A 17,804-nucleotide genomic window follows, 5' to 3' on the forward strand; every position below is an offset into this window, starting at 1 on the left:
TAAAATATATACATTTATATACTTATTTACATAACAAATAATTATGCGCATAAATATAGATAATATAATCTGAATATATATAACCTGAATTCAATCATAATGGTATCTATTAATGATACCTATCAAAATGTTAAAATATCAACAATTTTAATCAAATTTTACATCATTAAACTAATTAAGATATTGATTAATGAGATATTTAAATATTATTAATCATCTGATATGAGAATATGTTAACAATAAACTAATAAACAAGTGTATCCTATCAATTTTTCGTTTAAATAATAGGTTTTGCTTAATATTGATTTATGCCAGTATATTAAACATATTCGCCAAACTTATTGATCTTACATATTATGTGCAATTTATAATAATCGCGATTTAAATTAATTATAATAACTCATTTCAAAAATCGATCTTTTAGATATTTTTTATATTTAGTTTGTGTATGCGTTGTCGCTTTTTAATAAATAGTTAAATAAATGATATATATATATAAGGAACATTTTGCACTATCTTTCACAGTCTAGCGACCAAAACTTTTAACCGATACGCTTGATGTATTTTTTATTGCTTTTCATCATGCGATAAAAATTGACGGAAACTGTCTCTCTCGTAGTACCGTGTCTCTACCGCGGTAAATAAAATTATGAATAATATTAAGAGTGTCCGCGTCCGAAGCAAAGTGACGGCCGGCCGCGTCATGTTGCCAGAAAAACTTTTCTAGTGTTCGTCGTTATACCTCGCTATACCCCGTCGGGTGCGGAAAATAATGTGGCGTGACTAGAAGACTCTCCCTTGATTCCCTGCCAGATACGCAATTTACAGCTACGCCATGCGGACCAATGGGAATTCCGCGCGAATTTGTCGCTTAGTAATTCGTTTCGCAAAAACTGACATCTGAATCCCGAGAATCGAAGATGCATGAAATATGATGAGCCGCTTGAGCGCGCGAATTATTTAATGAAGTTAATTATCTCTGACAGAGAGAAAGATGAAGAGAAACGTTGACTACAGTATCAAATGTAGATTAAGATAGATACAATAAGAATTATATATACTATGTATATATTTTCATTTATATATCGAGCTGATATTTTTAAAAATCTAGAATTGTAATACTTTTACGTTAACTTGAGTTAGTTGCTCTTTATATGTGCTGAAAAAAAGATACATCCAAAATCTTACAACAATGCCAAATAAATTATTTTTCTTCAAAATATTTAAATTTAAATAATTAAACAATTGTAATATTAATTTAATTAATTGTAGTATTAATTTAAAATTATATAAGATTATTTACAATACTTTACACACACACATAAGCAAATAAATTTTTAAGTAAACTTTTAAGTAAATAAAAAAATAAACTTATGATATATATATACGCGTATATAAGTATATATGAATTATTTATATATATGTATATATATCGTCGTGTGTTTGGTTGTATCTTTTTAAGCACAAAACTTGATTGTTCTTACATTATAATTGCTTTTATATGAAAAATATTTATATTATAAAAACACATCAGAATTGTCAAGAAAGAGACAGATAGAGAGAGATGAACCAGAAAAAATATTTTTATCGGCATATATTGTACGTCTTTGAAAATCCACGTCCATTCGGCGATTATGTTTTTTATCGGATATTTTCGCGGCCGAGCAAGCCGTTCATTCTGTAAAATCTCTCTATTCAGAAAGCTCTTTCGGCGACTAGAATTTTACATTCGGAAGCGAGGAACAAGAGAGTATCGAAAGCGTATTAACCGTCCGGCTTTGGGCGAGTCGATGTCAATACAAACTGGAACGGAATCACCAAGTGAAACCGACTCACAATCAGAGATATTGGGCAGTCGGCCAGAACATTGCTGATATCGCTCGATATAAGTTTCTCATCTAAGTTTCCTTCCGCTGATCTATCCAATCTAAAATGTTGTATAGTGGTTTAAAAACGAATTGAATCGTTTCGCGACAAGGCTAATCGTGCATCTCGATCGCAAGTAGCTCGATTAAATAGAAAAACGAGTTATATATTATGAATTTTCTTTTGTGATATAGGATATTATTTTCCAGCTTATGTGTAGATATTATGACATTAATTAGTTTTTATTGATTGATTGGATATTGTAATATATTCCATCAATCAAACAATCAAAAATATAATTGATATAAATAATGACACAAACAAGATGCTCATTAAACTATGAATTTAATTTCCAGATAAATTATAAATTTAATTGACATTATTAACTGCTAAAATTAGTAAATTACATTATTTTAGCGTATCATAAGAGAGAATTGTTATACATTAAATAATTGAGAACGATTGTACTGATATTGCTTATTAAGCTGGCTTTGAACAAATAATTCTGTTTCTTTGTTTACATCATAGTTGAAACTGTAATCTACAAAGAGCAGACCAGGCTTACTCAACTAAAATTGTGTTAGCACAGCAGGACGGTGGTAATTTGTGACGTATTTTATTTGATATGTTCTCGTAGAATATTACATTGTAAAAAAAAACAAATGCAAAAAAGCCAATGAAAAATAGGGCGAATGGACATATGTCTATTCTTTCCCTGCAAATCAGTGGTCAAAGAAAAAAAAAGAGAAGTGCAAATAAAACAACACTCGACTTTAGGATTTAGCATTCGACAGTGAAATCTTGCTAAGCCGGCGGACTCAGTCAGGATCAAAGTTTACCGGATACGCTATCGGGAAGCCGCAAACTTCCCAGCGGAAAAGTTGCGCACATAAAAAATCAATCGGCGATATCGTTTGACAGACATCAGGCATGAAACCGCGCATCGCCGGTAGTTTATTGTGGTATCGAATCGCGGGGGGGGGGGGGGGGCCGGGGGCAAATGCTCGGGGCACAATAAAATATCGCGGCCGATGTCGATCCTATATCTTCGAGGTTCATCCTGTGGCAAAGCCAGACGCATAAACCATAAAGACATGTGCTACCTATGAAATTCCCCGGCAAACGTACGATCCGAGTAGAATCCATCGGGGAATTCTACATACGCTTTCTACTAAAGAATCCCTAAACGTGTGCGAGATTCTATCGTCTCTCCCTCAATCCCTTCTTCGCTATCTTGCAACACGCGTGTGCTGAGTATATATACACGATACTCCAGCAGCACGGAATGTTCACTAGACAACAAATTCTTGAGATCGGTTCTTGAAATTGAAAATTTGTATCACTGGGATAAAAGAGAGAATCCTGAATGTTCGCTTTTCACACGAGAACTGAGAAATCTTTGTCAATTTAACTTTAATACTTTATCAAGTATCAAATTAACATTAATATTAAAAAAGCAATAATCTAGCATTGTCAAGATTGATGGGACAGATTAATTCAGTGAATCAAAATTGACGATTCCTCTTATATTTTTTTAAAAAGAATAAATTTTTTTAAAATTGTAATAAATTATAATTGTAATATGTAAAGTTTTTCTCAATAAGTTACATAATCAGCTGTATGAGGTACGATAAAGATATTTCGAGATGCTATATACATATATAAGCAGAGCTACCCTGACACAGATTCGACATGGAAGAGCATATGGTAATGATACCATTCGATTGAGAAACGATGCGAATTTGCGCCAAGTGCCAGCAATTTTTCGTTATGCCGCGATAATCGATGATATAAGTGAAGGTAATAAAAGAAAACAGCGTCGCGGCGAGCTTGTAACAAAGAAGCCGATAAATGCGGTCGTAAATGCTATCATTTCCTCGTGTTTTTTTCCGCCCGTCTGTTTGCTAGAACGTTTCGGATGCAAAGCGTATAATTACTTCTACTCCCTTTCTACCTCCCTTTTAGCTGGTAAATTAAAAAAGAAGTAGCGATATAACACTCTCGAGGCGTAAACACAGTGCGCGGAAATTTGGAGGATTAGCAATTAGCTACAGGCGATACTTTTTAGCGAGTTTAATACCTTTAAGTTTTATTCACGAACGGAATTTCATTTCCTACACATATAAGCATACGACTATCTTCGATCAATGTAATTTAACATTAAGAGATTCAGGTCTTCCATTTTAAAGGATATAATTTCCCCGATCGTATTACATACATTATTTATGCTCTCTAGAATTAATCTTAAGACAAAATTGATTGCTTGATTAGTCAAACTTGATAGAAAGTTAATTTTAAATATATCATATTTTACATCAAATATCTAACACAGCTTTAAAGCTACAAGCGGCTGAATAATTGACAAGTAATATTTTCAATTAATTTTTATTGGATTTTAATAGAAAAACGTATAATGAAGCACATTCTCAATAGATTTGTTCTCAAATGATTTCTTTAAATAATTTAATTGATATAAAAAATAAAATACAAGTAAAAAATTAAATCTCTTTATCCAATTCTAATTCAAAAATTAAATAATTATTTATATTTTTATATGTGTATGCTCTCTTTGCAATGTTAGAAAATCTAAATAGCTTTCAAAGAAAGCTTTTTACAAAAGACTGATTTATAAATATTTGACCCTTGATAAAAGAACTAATTAGCTTTTCGTAAAAAAATGTTATAAGAAATTTGCATATATAGGTAAAGATAAAAAAACTAGGGAATAGGGCTGCTTTAGAAAGAGAAAGAGAGAGAAAGAGAGAGAGAAAGAGAGAGAAATAAATACATATTCTCAATCATTGCAATGTTCTAATATTATTCTAATGAAGTATACCAGGTATATAAATATGAAACCGGAATTTGCCCATAGATGGCCCTAGCTGTCAATGTAGTTACCGTCAAACCGCGTCATTGGCGCCATTTTCTTGTTTTGACATCTGATAAAGATTTTCAACTCACAACAATACAAATTTCATACAACAGCATAGTTTTTAATAGCGTTGAACATGAGCATTGATTTTCTGTTACCATTTGAAGAAAACTGCTGCAGAATCGCATCGAATGCTTGTCAAAGCTTACGGTGAGCATACTCTTGGTAAATCACAGTGCTTTGAGTTGTTAAAAAAATTGCTATGGACGGAAGACAATGCTCTGTGTTTGGTGGGATCAGAAGGGTGTGATCTATTATGAGCTGCTAAAACCTGGCGAAACCGTTAATACTGAACGCTACCGACAACAAATGATCGATTTGAATCAAGCTTTGCGTGAAAAACGACCAGAATATCAAAAAAGGCAACACAAAGTGATTTTGCTTCATGATAATGCACCATCACACACAGCAAAACCGGTCAAGGAAACGATTGAGGCGTTTAGTTGGGAAATACTTTCGCATGCGGCTTACTCACCAGACTTGGCTCCATCCGATTACTACTTATTTGCATCGATGGGACACGCACTTGCTGAGCAGCACTTAACTTCTTACGAAAATGTACGAAAATGGCTCGATGACTGGTTTGCCTCAAAGGAGCAACAGTTTTTTTGGCGTGGCATCCACAAATTGTCAGAGAGATGGGAAAAATGTATAGCTAGCAATGGGCAATACTTCGAATAAAATATTTTTTATCATTTTCATACAATAAACGTGTATTTTCTATACAAAAATTCCGGTTTCATATTTATATACCTGATAAGAACGCAATCGTGAACCACAAAATTGATCCATCACAGAGCGCATTCGTTATTCACGACACGTCGCCCTTATAAAACGAAATGTTACCGCGCTTCAACCTCTTATCCTTTCTTTACATATATATATATATATAAATTAAATTTATTGGACACATAATTAATCACATTATTACTAATTAAACCCATTATATAAAATTTACCTGCACGGTTTGATATTTCTTTTTTAATATTTTGGAAAGAAAGAGAATATTGTTAAAAAAAACGACATTTTTGTGTGTTGTATTAATTAATTTTTTAAATGTAAGGTATATTAAGAAATTTTAATTTTATATGTATTTTATAATTTTAATTTGATTGTGTGTTAAAAATGTGTAAAAAAAACTCTTCTAACAGACTGCGTTGCAACATACTTGTTGGCAACCAGAGCGCGTTATATTACTTACATCTATAGAGTTTCGCAAGTAACGGCGCGACATACCCGACGTAATAAATTACGACGGCCCGGTTATAATTATTATAATGGAGCAGCAGGTGTTACGCCGCTAGTAATTCCCGCGATACGTTTTAAGCAAATGAGCCTCAGGTTCAATTTGTCGACTCGGCGGTCTACAATCGGTCATTAAGGATGTGAACGTCAACGCGAGTGCGTCGTTTCTGTGGGATATGAAAAATATGTTCTAAAGGTCACCGAGAGTTCGTTAATCTTTTGACGTTTATTGTATCGCGTGTTTTTTCTTTCTCGTAAGTGCAGTAGATAGGTACTTTATATGAATAAAGAGAATACGTTATATGAAATACAAAATAACATTCTTTTTACATGATCATAATTTTTGTAGCCAAAAATGACTAATAGTCATTTACATAAATTATTAATAGCTTTCTAATTATAAACACTTAAAAATTAAATTATGTAATTATTTTTGCTAAAATATTCTGCAAAAACAAACACACATACATATACAATAAGACTTCGCTTTTAAATAACTTCAAGTATGTGACATACTTTAAGAAAAAAATTTTTTCTAAAGTGTAATTATCGTGATGAAATTGAAACATTAAAAAAGAAATAATGAATCATTATGTTTTAAATATGTATTTGCTTTGCAGATATCAAAATTAGCGAATTTAAAATTTAGTAATAATTAATATAAAGGATTTATAACACTAAAAAAGTACAATAATCCTCAGGTATTTTATATAATAAATTGCTGAAAACAATGATTTTATTGTAAAAATTAATTTATATTACTATATTTATGCAATATTCCATATTGCATAAATCAAAAGATGAAATTAGATATATCAACTGAAATTGCACATAAACATAGCAATTCAAGATTAATACGATACGTCGACGAACAGTAGGCAAATTAATTTTTTTGACCAGAATGTCGAGGTTGAGATACTTGTAAAGCTTCGTTCGTAATAATTAGGGGTGGTTAACGTTGCGCGCACGGTGTGGGCTCGTTTCGGTTCGCGAAGCGGCGGGAATAAATTTGGGGTGCGGGACGTAACAAGCGTGGCTAACGAGGTACGGCAGATTTTATGGCCAGATGGAGATGATGCGATATCCGCGATTGATGCTGTACACAGGGGGTACTCCAAGCAGGGTCTCTCTCTCCTCCTCGATTACGAGACGGATTTGCTGTTCTCTTATTAGGACGCCACGTGTAATCAGACCGCAGTATTAAATAGTTATAAAGACAACGAAGCCGAGATTATTACAATTAAAAAAAAAAAAGGAAGGAATTGCACGGTAATTACATTTTGACCCTAATTCTTTTAATCAAATTTTGCTTGTGGAAAGAGTTTTATAAATAAGCTATTATCTCCGTATAATATATAATTTTTTAATATTCAATATTAAGTATTCTCGCGGATAAATACAAATCAAAAACCTTGAGATTTGTTAGATTCTATACAAATAGTAAAACATTTTGTTATTTAATCGTATTTTCCAAAAACGTTGTTTGCGAAAACTGACAATATCCTCATGTCCTATCGTTTAAAGTTCAAAAACTCGATATTTTATTCAAATAAAATTGATACAAAATTTGTCATTAAAATAAAAATAATGTGTCCTAGAAGTAGTATGACAAAAGTGGGATAAGCAGTAAAAATCAAGTTTTAAATAAATATGCGTGTATTAATAATAATAAAATATCATATATTTCGAAACTTAATAAGCAGATTTAATAAGCTTAGAAACTTACAGTTAATTTTAGTTTTCCATCTTTTGCATTGCATGAAAACTATTTGAAACAAGCGAAGGAGAAATCCGCCGCTGAAAAAGCGCAAAAGCGACACACGGATACTCGGATTCGATAACGCGCTTTTTTTCGTGGATGCGATCTCGTAACGTACCGTCACTGACTTTTACTGTCTGGAAGAAGCACACACGCCAAGGACGAAGGTACGATTCTCTCTCGTGTAGATCGGGTAGAGTTACGACCACGAAGCGTAGAGAACTGCAGTCAGATTCCATGTCGAACAACAGAAAGCGATTCACGACAGTTTATCGTAGGATGCAAGCGGCCAAAATGACTGCTCGCGAGGCAAATTACTTCTGAATCTGTGCCGAGTGCATCATAAAAAGCGGCCGTTTTCTCCCACCCGATCGACCGCATACGAAAATATAGCTCTTTGACTGACAATAAGAAGCTCGCGCGAGAGAGATGTTGCAATAAATCGAATCAATATTATGTTGGCAAACCAGAAAAGATTGGAGATTAATCAAGCTAAATTGACTCTTGATAAAATAAAAAAGATATCAGTATAAACCTCTTCATAGTAAAATGATAGAGGCCAAATTTTGCTGTAAAACATTTTTGCATTCGTTTTTTTTAATAAAAACCTTTTTTTGTATAAAATTTAAAACAAATGACAATTATTTAAAAAAATAATTACTGTTATATGTTTGTGAATTTTATAATAAGATTTTGTGATAGCGATTCACCTAGTAACTTATGATTTATTCTAGTAATAAAATCGTAAATTGAACGAACAATATATTTTTTGCGGTTTGCAAATGTGCAAGTTCTTAATTAAGAAATTGTAAATGTATAATTGAAAAAACATTTTGGAGCAAGTTTTAACAGACTCATGAATAACGATTATTCACCTTATGGGACACGTTCCCAAAAATGCATTTTAGGAGCGGAGGTTGATTAAACGTTGAATAATTAATTATTCTATTTCACTGTCGCGGAATTTCACAAATTCATCGGTATCATCCGTTCCATTGTTCATCACTTTCATGAAGGGGATGAGAAGTTATTAAAGTGAATAAAATACATGATATAACAACATGATAAGTAGTCAGAAAAAGTACTTTAATTTTGTGTGCAAATAGATATAAACAAATATATTTAAAAAATAAATATTTAATTAAATACATAAAAAGAGTGAACAAAAAATTCTACTTTTGTTTCTCTGTCATTTAATTTTATTTACGCTCACAGAGAAATTAAATTCATATAAAACAAATTTATTTAATTAATAAGCAAATTTTACAAACAACAGAAAATATGCTATAAAATTTAAAACAATGGGCAGTCAATTATTTTAGCCATTTTATTTATAATTTTATTACAATCATAAAAAAATAAGTTACAAAAGATTCTCAAATCTCTTTCTCTTCATAGAGAAGATCTAATTCTAGCGCCTTGTAACGAGAATTTCATTCGACAATGATTCGACAAAAATAAACTGTCAGCTTGCAATTTTTTCGAAATCTACGGTTATCTGCCGGCTCTATCGTTGTTGCTGTGTCATGCGTGCCCGACGCCGCACTGCGTGAGTATTAAAGTCGCGCGAAATGCTGCCCGCTCTGTCACGTCGTCATTCGACGAGGGTCGGCCTGCTCGGGCGCGATATGCCCATCATCGTCGTGAGTACGACGAATCGGTGGAACTTATACGCTATGCGCGAGGGTGGCCGAACTGTGCGGGGTGTCGATGGGGTACAGGGTTGATAGTGAACAGGCGCAGCTAGTGGGCGGCAGAGTCGTTTCGTCGGCGTTAATTACCAGATCGTGCCTTTCACGAGGCAAACTCGTTCGTTCTTTTCACCGTGGCTATTAATTCCCTCGCAACCTCTTCATTCTCCTCCTCCCTTTTGGCTCATCTATCCATCTATTTCTATCTCTGGCCTCGTAGCACTTCGCTCGAAAGAACCAGATTCCACGGAAGAAACGAAGGGTAAAACGAAGAGTACTTATCAGATGTGCGAAGACAAAGGTCGCCGGAATCACGGCTGAATTCCGCGACTGGACACGCTCAAAGGTACAGAGACGCTGGTTTCGCCCATCCCCTATAGTCGCTCCTGCAGCACATCAAGCTTGAACTCGGACGCATTTCATTACGTGCCTCTTTGTCCCATATATTCCTCTCGCCACGCCACTTTTGTTGCGCGACGAAATAAGGGCGCGTGATATTATGACAAAGGAAACGCTCACGCGGGTTGCACGAATTGTTTTTCCTTTATTACATTTCTTTTTTTTTTTTTTTTTTTTTTTGTACCGTCAGTGTTTTATATTTTTGTCTAATATATATATTTACTCTGTATATATTAACGCTATTAAATAAAACTTTATCTAAATCAATTTTAAAAAGCGATAAATGAGCCACAATGCATTATATATGTAACTAAGAGTGACTTCAAATAATGATTTAAATTTTTGGAAATTAAGTTTTAATATAAGTTTTAAAATATAAACAAATTGAAGTTTAAGGATTTTGACAATTTAATTTAAACGAGCTTTATATGAACCAAATACTCGTTATTTTAATTTTAAACGCATATATATATATANGATTTAAATTTTAAGTTTTAATATAAGTTTTAAAATATAAACAAATTGGAGTTTAAGGATTTTGACAATTTAATTTAAACGAGCTTTATAGCTTTATATTACTCGTTATTTTAATTTTAAACGCATATATATATATATATATAATGAAAATCTAATTTATAATCAATTTTTGTTAAGATTTTTATAATCTTGGCATTTTATTAATTCTACTTTTTCTTTTGTGATTAATAGAGAATTAATTTTTTTCACTTGCTAGAAACATGATAAAATTTATACAATAATTTTGACCATAAAGAAAATAATAATCCGAGATAATACTTATATTACATCAATCAATTTTACAAAATAAACACTTACATATCTCACATTTCGTTAAAAAAATGATAACAAAATACATCAACCTAGATGTAATTAAAAAGATCAAATTCTAGATACTAGATTCTACCATCATATTAACAGTAAATAAAATATTAAATAGAAAATATATTAAAGTCGGCTGAATATTATTCTTTCTCTTTCTCTCTCTTCCTTTTTAAGAAAAGAAACTGCATATTTATTAACTATTTATAATTTAAAAATTGGCACGATCAACTTTTTGGTTAAAACAGATTCCAGAGTCTAACGTCGCAAAACTATTCCTTTCCAAAGGAAAGGCTTATCTCTTGTTGACAAAATTTTTATTTAATTTTAATGACGTAACAATTTTCAGGAATAAGTTGCTAGAAATGTGCTAAATTTTATTTTCTAAATAATATAGTGCGTGATGAGTGTTCAATAGAGCTAATAACATACGCTGACGCAGAATCCTATCTTCGGTTCATGAAGCTTTAATGATGATTCGTGGCGGACTGCATTATTGCAATCGACACTGTGCAATATTCTGGTGTTGTGGTTTATGGCGGATACTACAATCGGAAGTAGAAACTGTTTCGCGAAATACGCGAAATTATTATCGTACAACGCAAACAGTTACGTAATGCGATAGTCGGACAACTGTAAATAGGAATGTAATTACTAATATTGAGTGCAATTTACGTGATTAGTAATTAAAACGTGTATGGCCGATTTCATATAAATGCCACTTAAAATTTAAACATGGACATTATTTTTTCTGTCCTTTTCTGACCCTAGTTCCGGAAACATAGAAAAAAAATTTAATGCACGTGCACCGGCAATAATGATTATTTTATCAGGAGAAATATTTTTAAATATATGTGTGAAAAAACATATGTATGACAATAATTATAATCTATTCGTAAAAATAATTTTATATTATACGCGTGAGAGATAATTATTTACGATTTAGAGTTTATATGTGTATTTACAGGGAGTAATTTTATATATTATAAAATTGATGAAAATTAATCGCACATTCTTTCGTAAAAAAAAATAATTTTACATACAATAGTAATTATGTATAAGCAATAATTTTATATTGTGCGCGATAATAATTATTACAAAACGATTTTAATAATTAATAATTAATTAATAATTAATAATTAATCTAACTACAATAACCATATTCTTCTTATTTTACCAAGTTATACTATTTCTTGTTATTTATTACAAGCAATTGTTTCTTAGTAATTGTTCTTTAGTAAATTTATATATTTAGCGCCAAATGTATTTTCCTTTCCTTCTTTTTTTCTTTAAATAGGCTTATTGTTAGAAGTATCGAAAGAAGGGGGTTGTGGTATTTCTCCCACCGCCGGCTTTTCACTCGCTAACTTGTTGAGTCTCTCTCTTGGCAGATACAGTGCCCATGGGAAACGTTTTATGACAATTCTAAATCTTTTATGTGGATATTATTTTTCAATGACCTATAAAAGTTTTGTAGTAAAAAGAAGTATCCGTTGTAATATATTGTTGTAGCATTGTAGTGTGAAATGTATGTGACACTCGTTTTTTATGAAAGATTTATACAATTAAGATTGATATTTTAAGTAATCTAAATATAGATGCCTTAATATCCACATATCTTATTATCTATCGTATAAGAAAATAATAAAAATAGATAAGAAATTCTCGGTGAAATATCGATTGTGTAATATTCAGATCAAATGTGAATGAGCAGCACAATTGTAAAAGAAATGATTTTTTTAGCGAAGTAGAGAGACCACTTTGGAGGAAAGTTTTTTAAAAAGTTTTTTACGTAAACTGTAATTTTTTTAACGCTGCTATTAAAAACGGTCTATTCTTATTGTTTCATAATAATAATTACATTAAATCTCACGTAACGTTACTAAAGTAATTATGTAAAAAATGAGCCATATTTTTATTTTATCTTCTTTGGCGTTTTGAATTCTTGCGCAAAAGCCGATAATTGCGAAGACTGAAGTAATTATTAATGCCAAAATATTTTAGCTTTATGAAAATTTATGTTTTAATGCCGATCTCAAATAGATTTAAACTTCATTAAATTATATTTATCTGTTTGTAATATTGGCGAATTGAAAAATTATTCTTCTTTTAAAAACCGATATCATATACATAGACATACAAGATGATAAAAATCAAGATGATGAAATGTTTTCATGTAGAGTGTTTTATGGCTTTCCATAGTGTAACAAAGTTTTTTTCTGTTCTGTTAAAAAGCAACACGCAAAGTGCATTGAATGTAACTTGCGCAAGATTGACGATTCACTTAAGGGAACTCTATCTCTCAAAATCGTCTTACTCTTCGCCAAAGAATCACTTTCTACTCCCGTCCGCCCATGTTCCTGATACGCCATATGCATAAGAGGAAACTTCTTTCCTATGTATCTTCCTAGACGACAACGAAGACATCGGGATAGGCGATTTCTGAAGCGTGCAAAATCCTAAGAAACTAGACACGTGCTGAAAACTCGACGAGCTTATTTTTGCGCAAAGGACGCTCAGTGAAATACCGCCTGCAAATAATGATGATTAAATAGTTGAACTCTCACAGTGCTACTTCTAGTGATCACGCTCGCGAGAACATCAATCGCGATCGATTCAACAAGCGAGACAATCGTTTCTTATCGAATAGAAGAATATTCAATTTTACCATGAGTTTTTGGATGAATTGTCCGTCCTCGTTGTTGCTGTTGCTGTTAGGCCTGAGCCTGCATAGCGCGTGCATCACGCGAGCGAACGTCGCCGGCCAGCATGGTGGCCAGGACAATGGTCACGATGATCCTCTGTTGGTGGAGACTACGAGCGGCTTGATGCGCGGTTTCTCCCGTACAGTGCTTGAACGCGAGGTCCACGTATTCTACGGAGTGCCGTTCGCGAAACCCCCCGTCGGTCCGTTGCGGTTTCGCAAGCCGCTGCCGATCGAACCCTGGCACGGAATCCTGAATGCTACCACATTGCCCAACAGTTGCTACCAGGAGCGTTACGAGTATTTTCCTGGTTTCGAGGGTGAGGAGATGTGGAACCCAAACACCAACATCTCTGAGGATTGTCTCTATCTAAACATCTGGGTGCCACAGAAGCTACGTCTACGTCACAAACCTGAGTCACAGGACAACGCCGGTAATAATGGCATGGCGATATTAGTATGGATCTACGGCGGCGGCTTCATGAGTGGTACTGCCACTCTGGACGTTTATGACGCCGACCTTATGGCAGCGGCCGGCAATGCAATAATCGCATCGATGCAGTACCGAGTCGGTGCTTTCGGCTTTCTGTACCTCAATCAGCACTTTACCAACAGTGAGGAGGCACCGGGCAATATGGGCCTTTGGGATCAAGCTTTGGCTCTCAGGTGGCTGCGCGAAAATGCGCGCGCTTTCGGCGGCGATCCCGATTTGATTACAATTTTCGGCGAATCCGCAGGCGGCAGTTCGGTATCTCTACACCTGATCTCACCAGTTACACAGGGTCTAGTACGCCGGGGGATTCTTCAAAGTGGCACTCTGAACGCCCCATGGAGTTACATGACCGGCGAAAAGGCGAATGAGGTGGCCCGAGTATTGGTAGACGATTGTGGATGTAATTCGACGATGCTGCAGGAAAACCCGGCGCGAGTTATGGCCTGTATGAGGTCGGTGGATGCAAAAACCCTCTCCGTGCAGCAGTGGAACAGTTATTGGGGCATCCTCGGCTTTCCGTCGGCGCCCACTATTGACGGCGTCTTTCTACCTAAGGATCCGTTGGACTTGGTCAGGGAGGCGGACTTCAAAGACACCGAGATCCTGATTGGAAATAACGAAAACGAAGGTAGGGACATCAGTGTGTATGTATGTATATATGTATGTGTGAGAGTGTTTTACAGTGGCATTATTGTGATGCTATTTATGGCCGGTGGCGCGGTTAAGCCACCAGCATACTATATGGCTGGCTTTTTGTGAATGAAAATATGTGTCTACATGGCTTTACATGGCGTTCTTTGGATTACTAGCGGAAAGATGTGAAATAAGAGAATTTTTATAAATCTTTTAGATTTTTTAATTACGATTATTTTAATATGTTGATAATTCAATTTGTGCATCGAGACTCAGTTTACGATCTAAAAATATGAGTATATAAAAATAATGGCTTGTGAAGATTACATTTATCTATTGACGCGATTTTTCTTCTTATATCACTTTCGATTCAGTAAAAAGAAGTTTTTTTCTGCATAACATATGTATTATGTATATATGTAGGATTCACATGTAATTATTATACATATACAAAATTTGGTATATACATTTGAGACATATTTGATTGAGTTACATTTAAGTTAATTTTTTAATGATCTGTCATTGATGATGTATTTTATTTTTAGCTTTAAATATTTTCTTAGAAATAGATTTCTGAATAAAAATTTTTTGAAAGAGATTCTTCAAATCAACTGCAAAAAAAATTACGTATATCTCTAAAATTTAATTAAAATAAATATCAATTTAATTTCTTTGTATTATTTAATTTTTTTACAGTAAAGCTTAGAATTTGCATTAAATTTTTTTAAAGAAAAAGTAGACTTTGAAATTTTATTTATTAAAATTAATCGTTAAAATTTGATTTGATGCAAGATATACGTTGAATTATTGTACGTGGGGACCAGAATATTCTTAATATATATGTATTAAAATAATTTAAGTGCTCTTAAATGCTTTCAATTTCCCTAGTTTTGTTAATTGTGTCTCACATTTATTGTCATTAACCAACTGTCTTATTCATTGTTTTTAAAATTAGTTATGATTCAATTATTTCGCGGTTATTAGAATCGTGAATTTCTTCATTTACTGCATATATGCTTTTCGCGATAATCTTGAAGTCGTAAAATAGTATATATCTGTTTGTGTTGTATGTGTGTGTGTGTGTGTGTGTGTGTGTGTGTGTGTGTGTGTGTGTGTGTGTGTGTGTGTGTGTGTGTGTGTGTGTGTGTGTGTGTGTGTGTGTGTGTGTGTGTGTGTGTGTGTGTGTGTGTGTGTGTGTGTGTGTGTGTGTGTGTGTGTGTGTGTGTGTGTGTGTGTGTGTGTGTGTGTGTGTGTGTGTGTGTGTGTGTGTGTGTGTGTGTGTGTGTGTGTGTGTGTGTGTGTGTGTGTGTGTGTGTGTGTGTGTGTGTGTGTGTGTGTGTGTGTGTGTGTGTGTGTGTGTGTGTGTGTGTGTGTGTGTGTGTGTGTGTGTGTGTGTGTGTGTGTGTGTGTGTGTGTGTGTGTGTGTGTGTGTGTGTGTGTGTGTGTGTGTGTGTGTGTGTGTGTGTGTGTGTGTGTGTGTGTGTGTGTGTGTGTGTGTGTGTGTGTGTGTGTGTGTGTGTGTGTGTGTGTGTGTGTGTGTGTGTGTGTGTGTGTGTGTGTGTGTGTGTGTGTGTGTGTGTGTGTGTGTGTGTGTGTGTGTGTGTGTGTGTGTGTGTGTGTGTGTGTGTGTGTGTGTGTGTGTGTGTGTGTGTGTGTGTGTGTGTGTGTGTGTGTGTGTGTGTGTGTGTGTGTGTGTGTGTGTGTGTGTGTGTGTGTGTGTGTGTGTGTGTGTGTGTGTGTGTGTGTGTGTGTGTGTGTGTGTGTGTGTGTGTGTGTGTGTGTGTGTGTGTGTGTGTGTGTGTGTGTGTGTGTGTGTGTGTGTGTGTGTGTGTGTGTGTGTGTGTGTGTGTGTGTGTGTGTGTGTGTGTGTGTGTGTGTGTGTGTGTGTGTGTGTGTGTGTGTGTGTGTGTGTGTGTGTGTGTGTGTGTGTGTGTGTGTGTGTGTGTGTGTGTGTGTGTGTGTGTGTGTGTGTGTGTGTGTGTGTGTGTGTGTGTGTGTGTGTGTGTGTGTGTGTGTGTGTGTGTGTGTGTGTGTGTGTGTGTGTGTGTGTGTGTGTGTGTGTGTGTGTGTGTGTGTGTGTGTGTGTGTGTGTGTGTGTGTGTGTGTGTGTGTGTGTGTGTGTGTGTGTGTGTGTGTGTGTGTGTGTGTGTGTGTGTGTGTGTGTGTGTGTGTGTGTGTGTGTGTGTGTGTGTGTGTGTGTGTGTGTGTGTGTGTGTGTGTGTGTGTGTGTGTGTGTGTGTGTGTGTGTGTGTGTGTGTGTGTGTGTGTGTGTGTGTGTGTGTGTGTGTGTGTGTGTGTGTGTGTGTGTGTGTGTGTGTGTGTGTGTGTGTGTGTGTGTGTGTGTGTGTGTGTGTGTGTGTGTGTGTGTGTGTGTGTGTGTGTGTGTGTGTGTGTGTGTGTGTGTGTGTGTGTGTGTGTGTGTGTGTGTGTGTGTGTGTGTGTGTGTGTGTGTGTGTGTGTGTGTGTGTGTGTGTGTGTGTGTGTGTGTGTGTGTGTGTGTGTGTGTGTGTGTGTGTGTGTGTGTGTGTGTGTGTGTGTGTGTGTGTGTGTGTGTGTGTGTGTGTGTGTGTGTGTGTGTGTGTGTGTGTGTGTGTGTGTGTGTGTGTGTGTGTGTGTGTGTGTGTGTGTGTGTGTGTGTGTGTGTGTGTGTGTGTGTGTGTGTGTGTGTGTGTGTGTGTGTGTGTGTGTGTGTGTGTGTGTGTGTGTGTGTGTGTGTGTGTGTGTGTGTGTGTGTGTGTGTGTGTGTGTGTGTGTGTGTGTGTGTGTGTGTGTGTGTGTGTGTGTGTGTGTGTGTGTGTGTGTGTGTGTGTGTGTGTGTGTGTGTGTGTGTGTGTGTGTGTGTGTGTGTGTGTGTGTGTGTGTGTGTGTGTGTGTGTGTGTGTGTGTGTGTGTGTGTGTGTGTGTGTGTGTGTGTGTGTGTGTGTGTGTGTGTGTGTGTGTGTGTGTGTGTGTGTGTGTGTGTGTGTGTGTGTGTGTGTGTGTGTCGAAATAAGTACATATAATATAAAAGAAGATTCGAAAAAACGGACGAATATGGATTAATGCTTATCGATCTCTTCCAATTCGTGCAGACCTCTTTCAGACCACGTTCTCGCTTCTCCGATATCCGCCAGCTTCTACCGCGCACGATAGATTCGAAACGAATCGCGGTCAGCTTGCACTGTGTAAACGAACGATTCCAACCAACCGCCATTCAACGCGAAAGGGCTGACGTGCGCGCAAAAAAAAAAAAATAGGAATCGATT

General features: G+C 35.2%; 1 protein-coding gene across 1 annotated transcript; it reads left to right on the forward strand.

Annotated features, from left to right (window-relative positions):
- Window positions 1-11,999: 11,999 nt before the first annotated feature.
- LOC115237886 (acetylcholinesterase-like) lies at window positions 12,000-15,034 on the forward strand. The gene has a single exon (XM_029811251.1). The coding sequence runs from the start codon at window positions 13,399-13,401 to the stop codon at window positions 14,683-14,685; it is 1,287 nt and encodes a 428-aa protein (XP_029667111.1). The 5' UTR covers window positions 12,000-13,398; the 3' UTR covers window positions 14,686-15,034.
- The last annotated feature ends 2,770 nt before the right edge of the window (window positions 15,035-17,804 follow it).

The sequence above is a fragment of the Formica exsecta genome, unplaced genomic scaffold (assembly GCF_003651465.1).
Source record: "Formica exsecta isolate Colony F162 unplaced genomic scaffold, ASM365146v1 scaffold115, whole genome shotgun sequence".
NCBI classification, from domain to species: Eukaryota; Metazoa; Arthropoda; class Insecta; order Hymenoptera; family Formicidae; genus Formica; species Formica exsecta.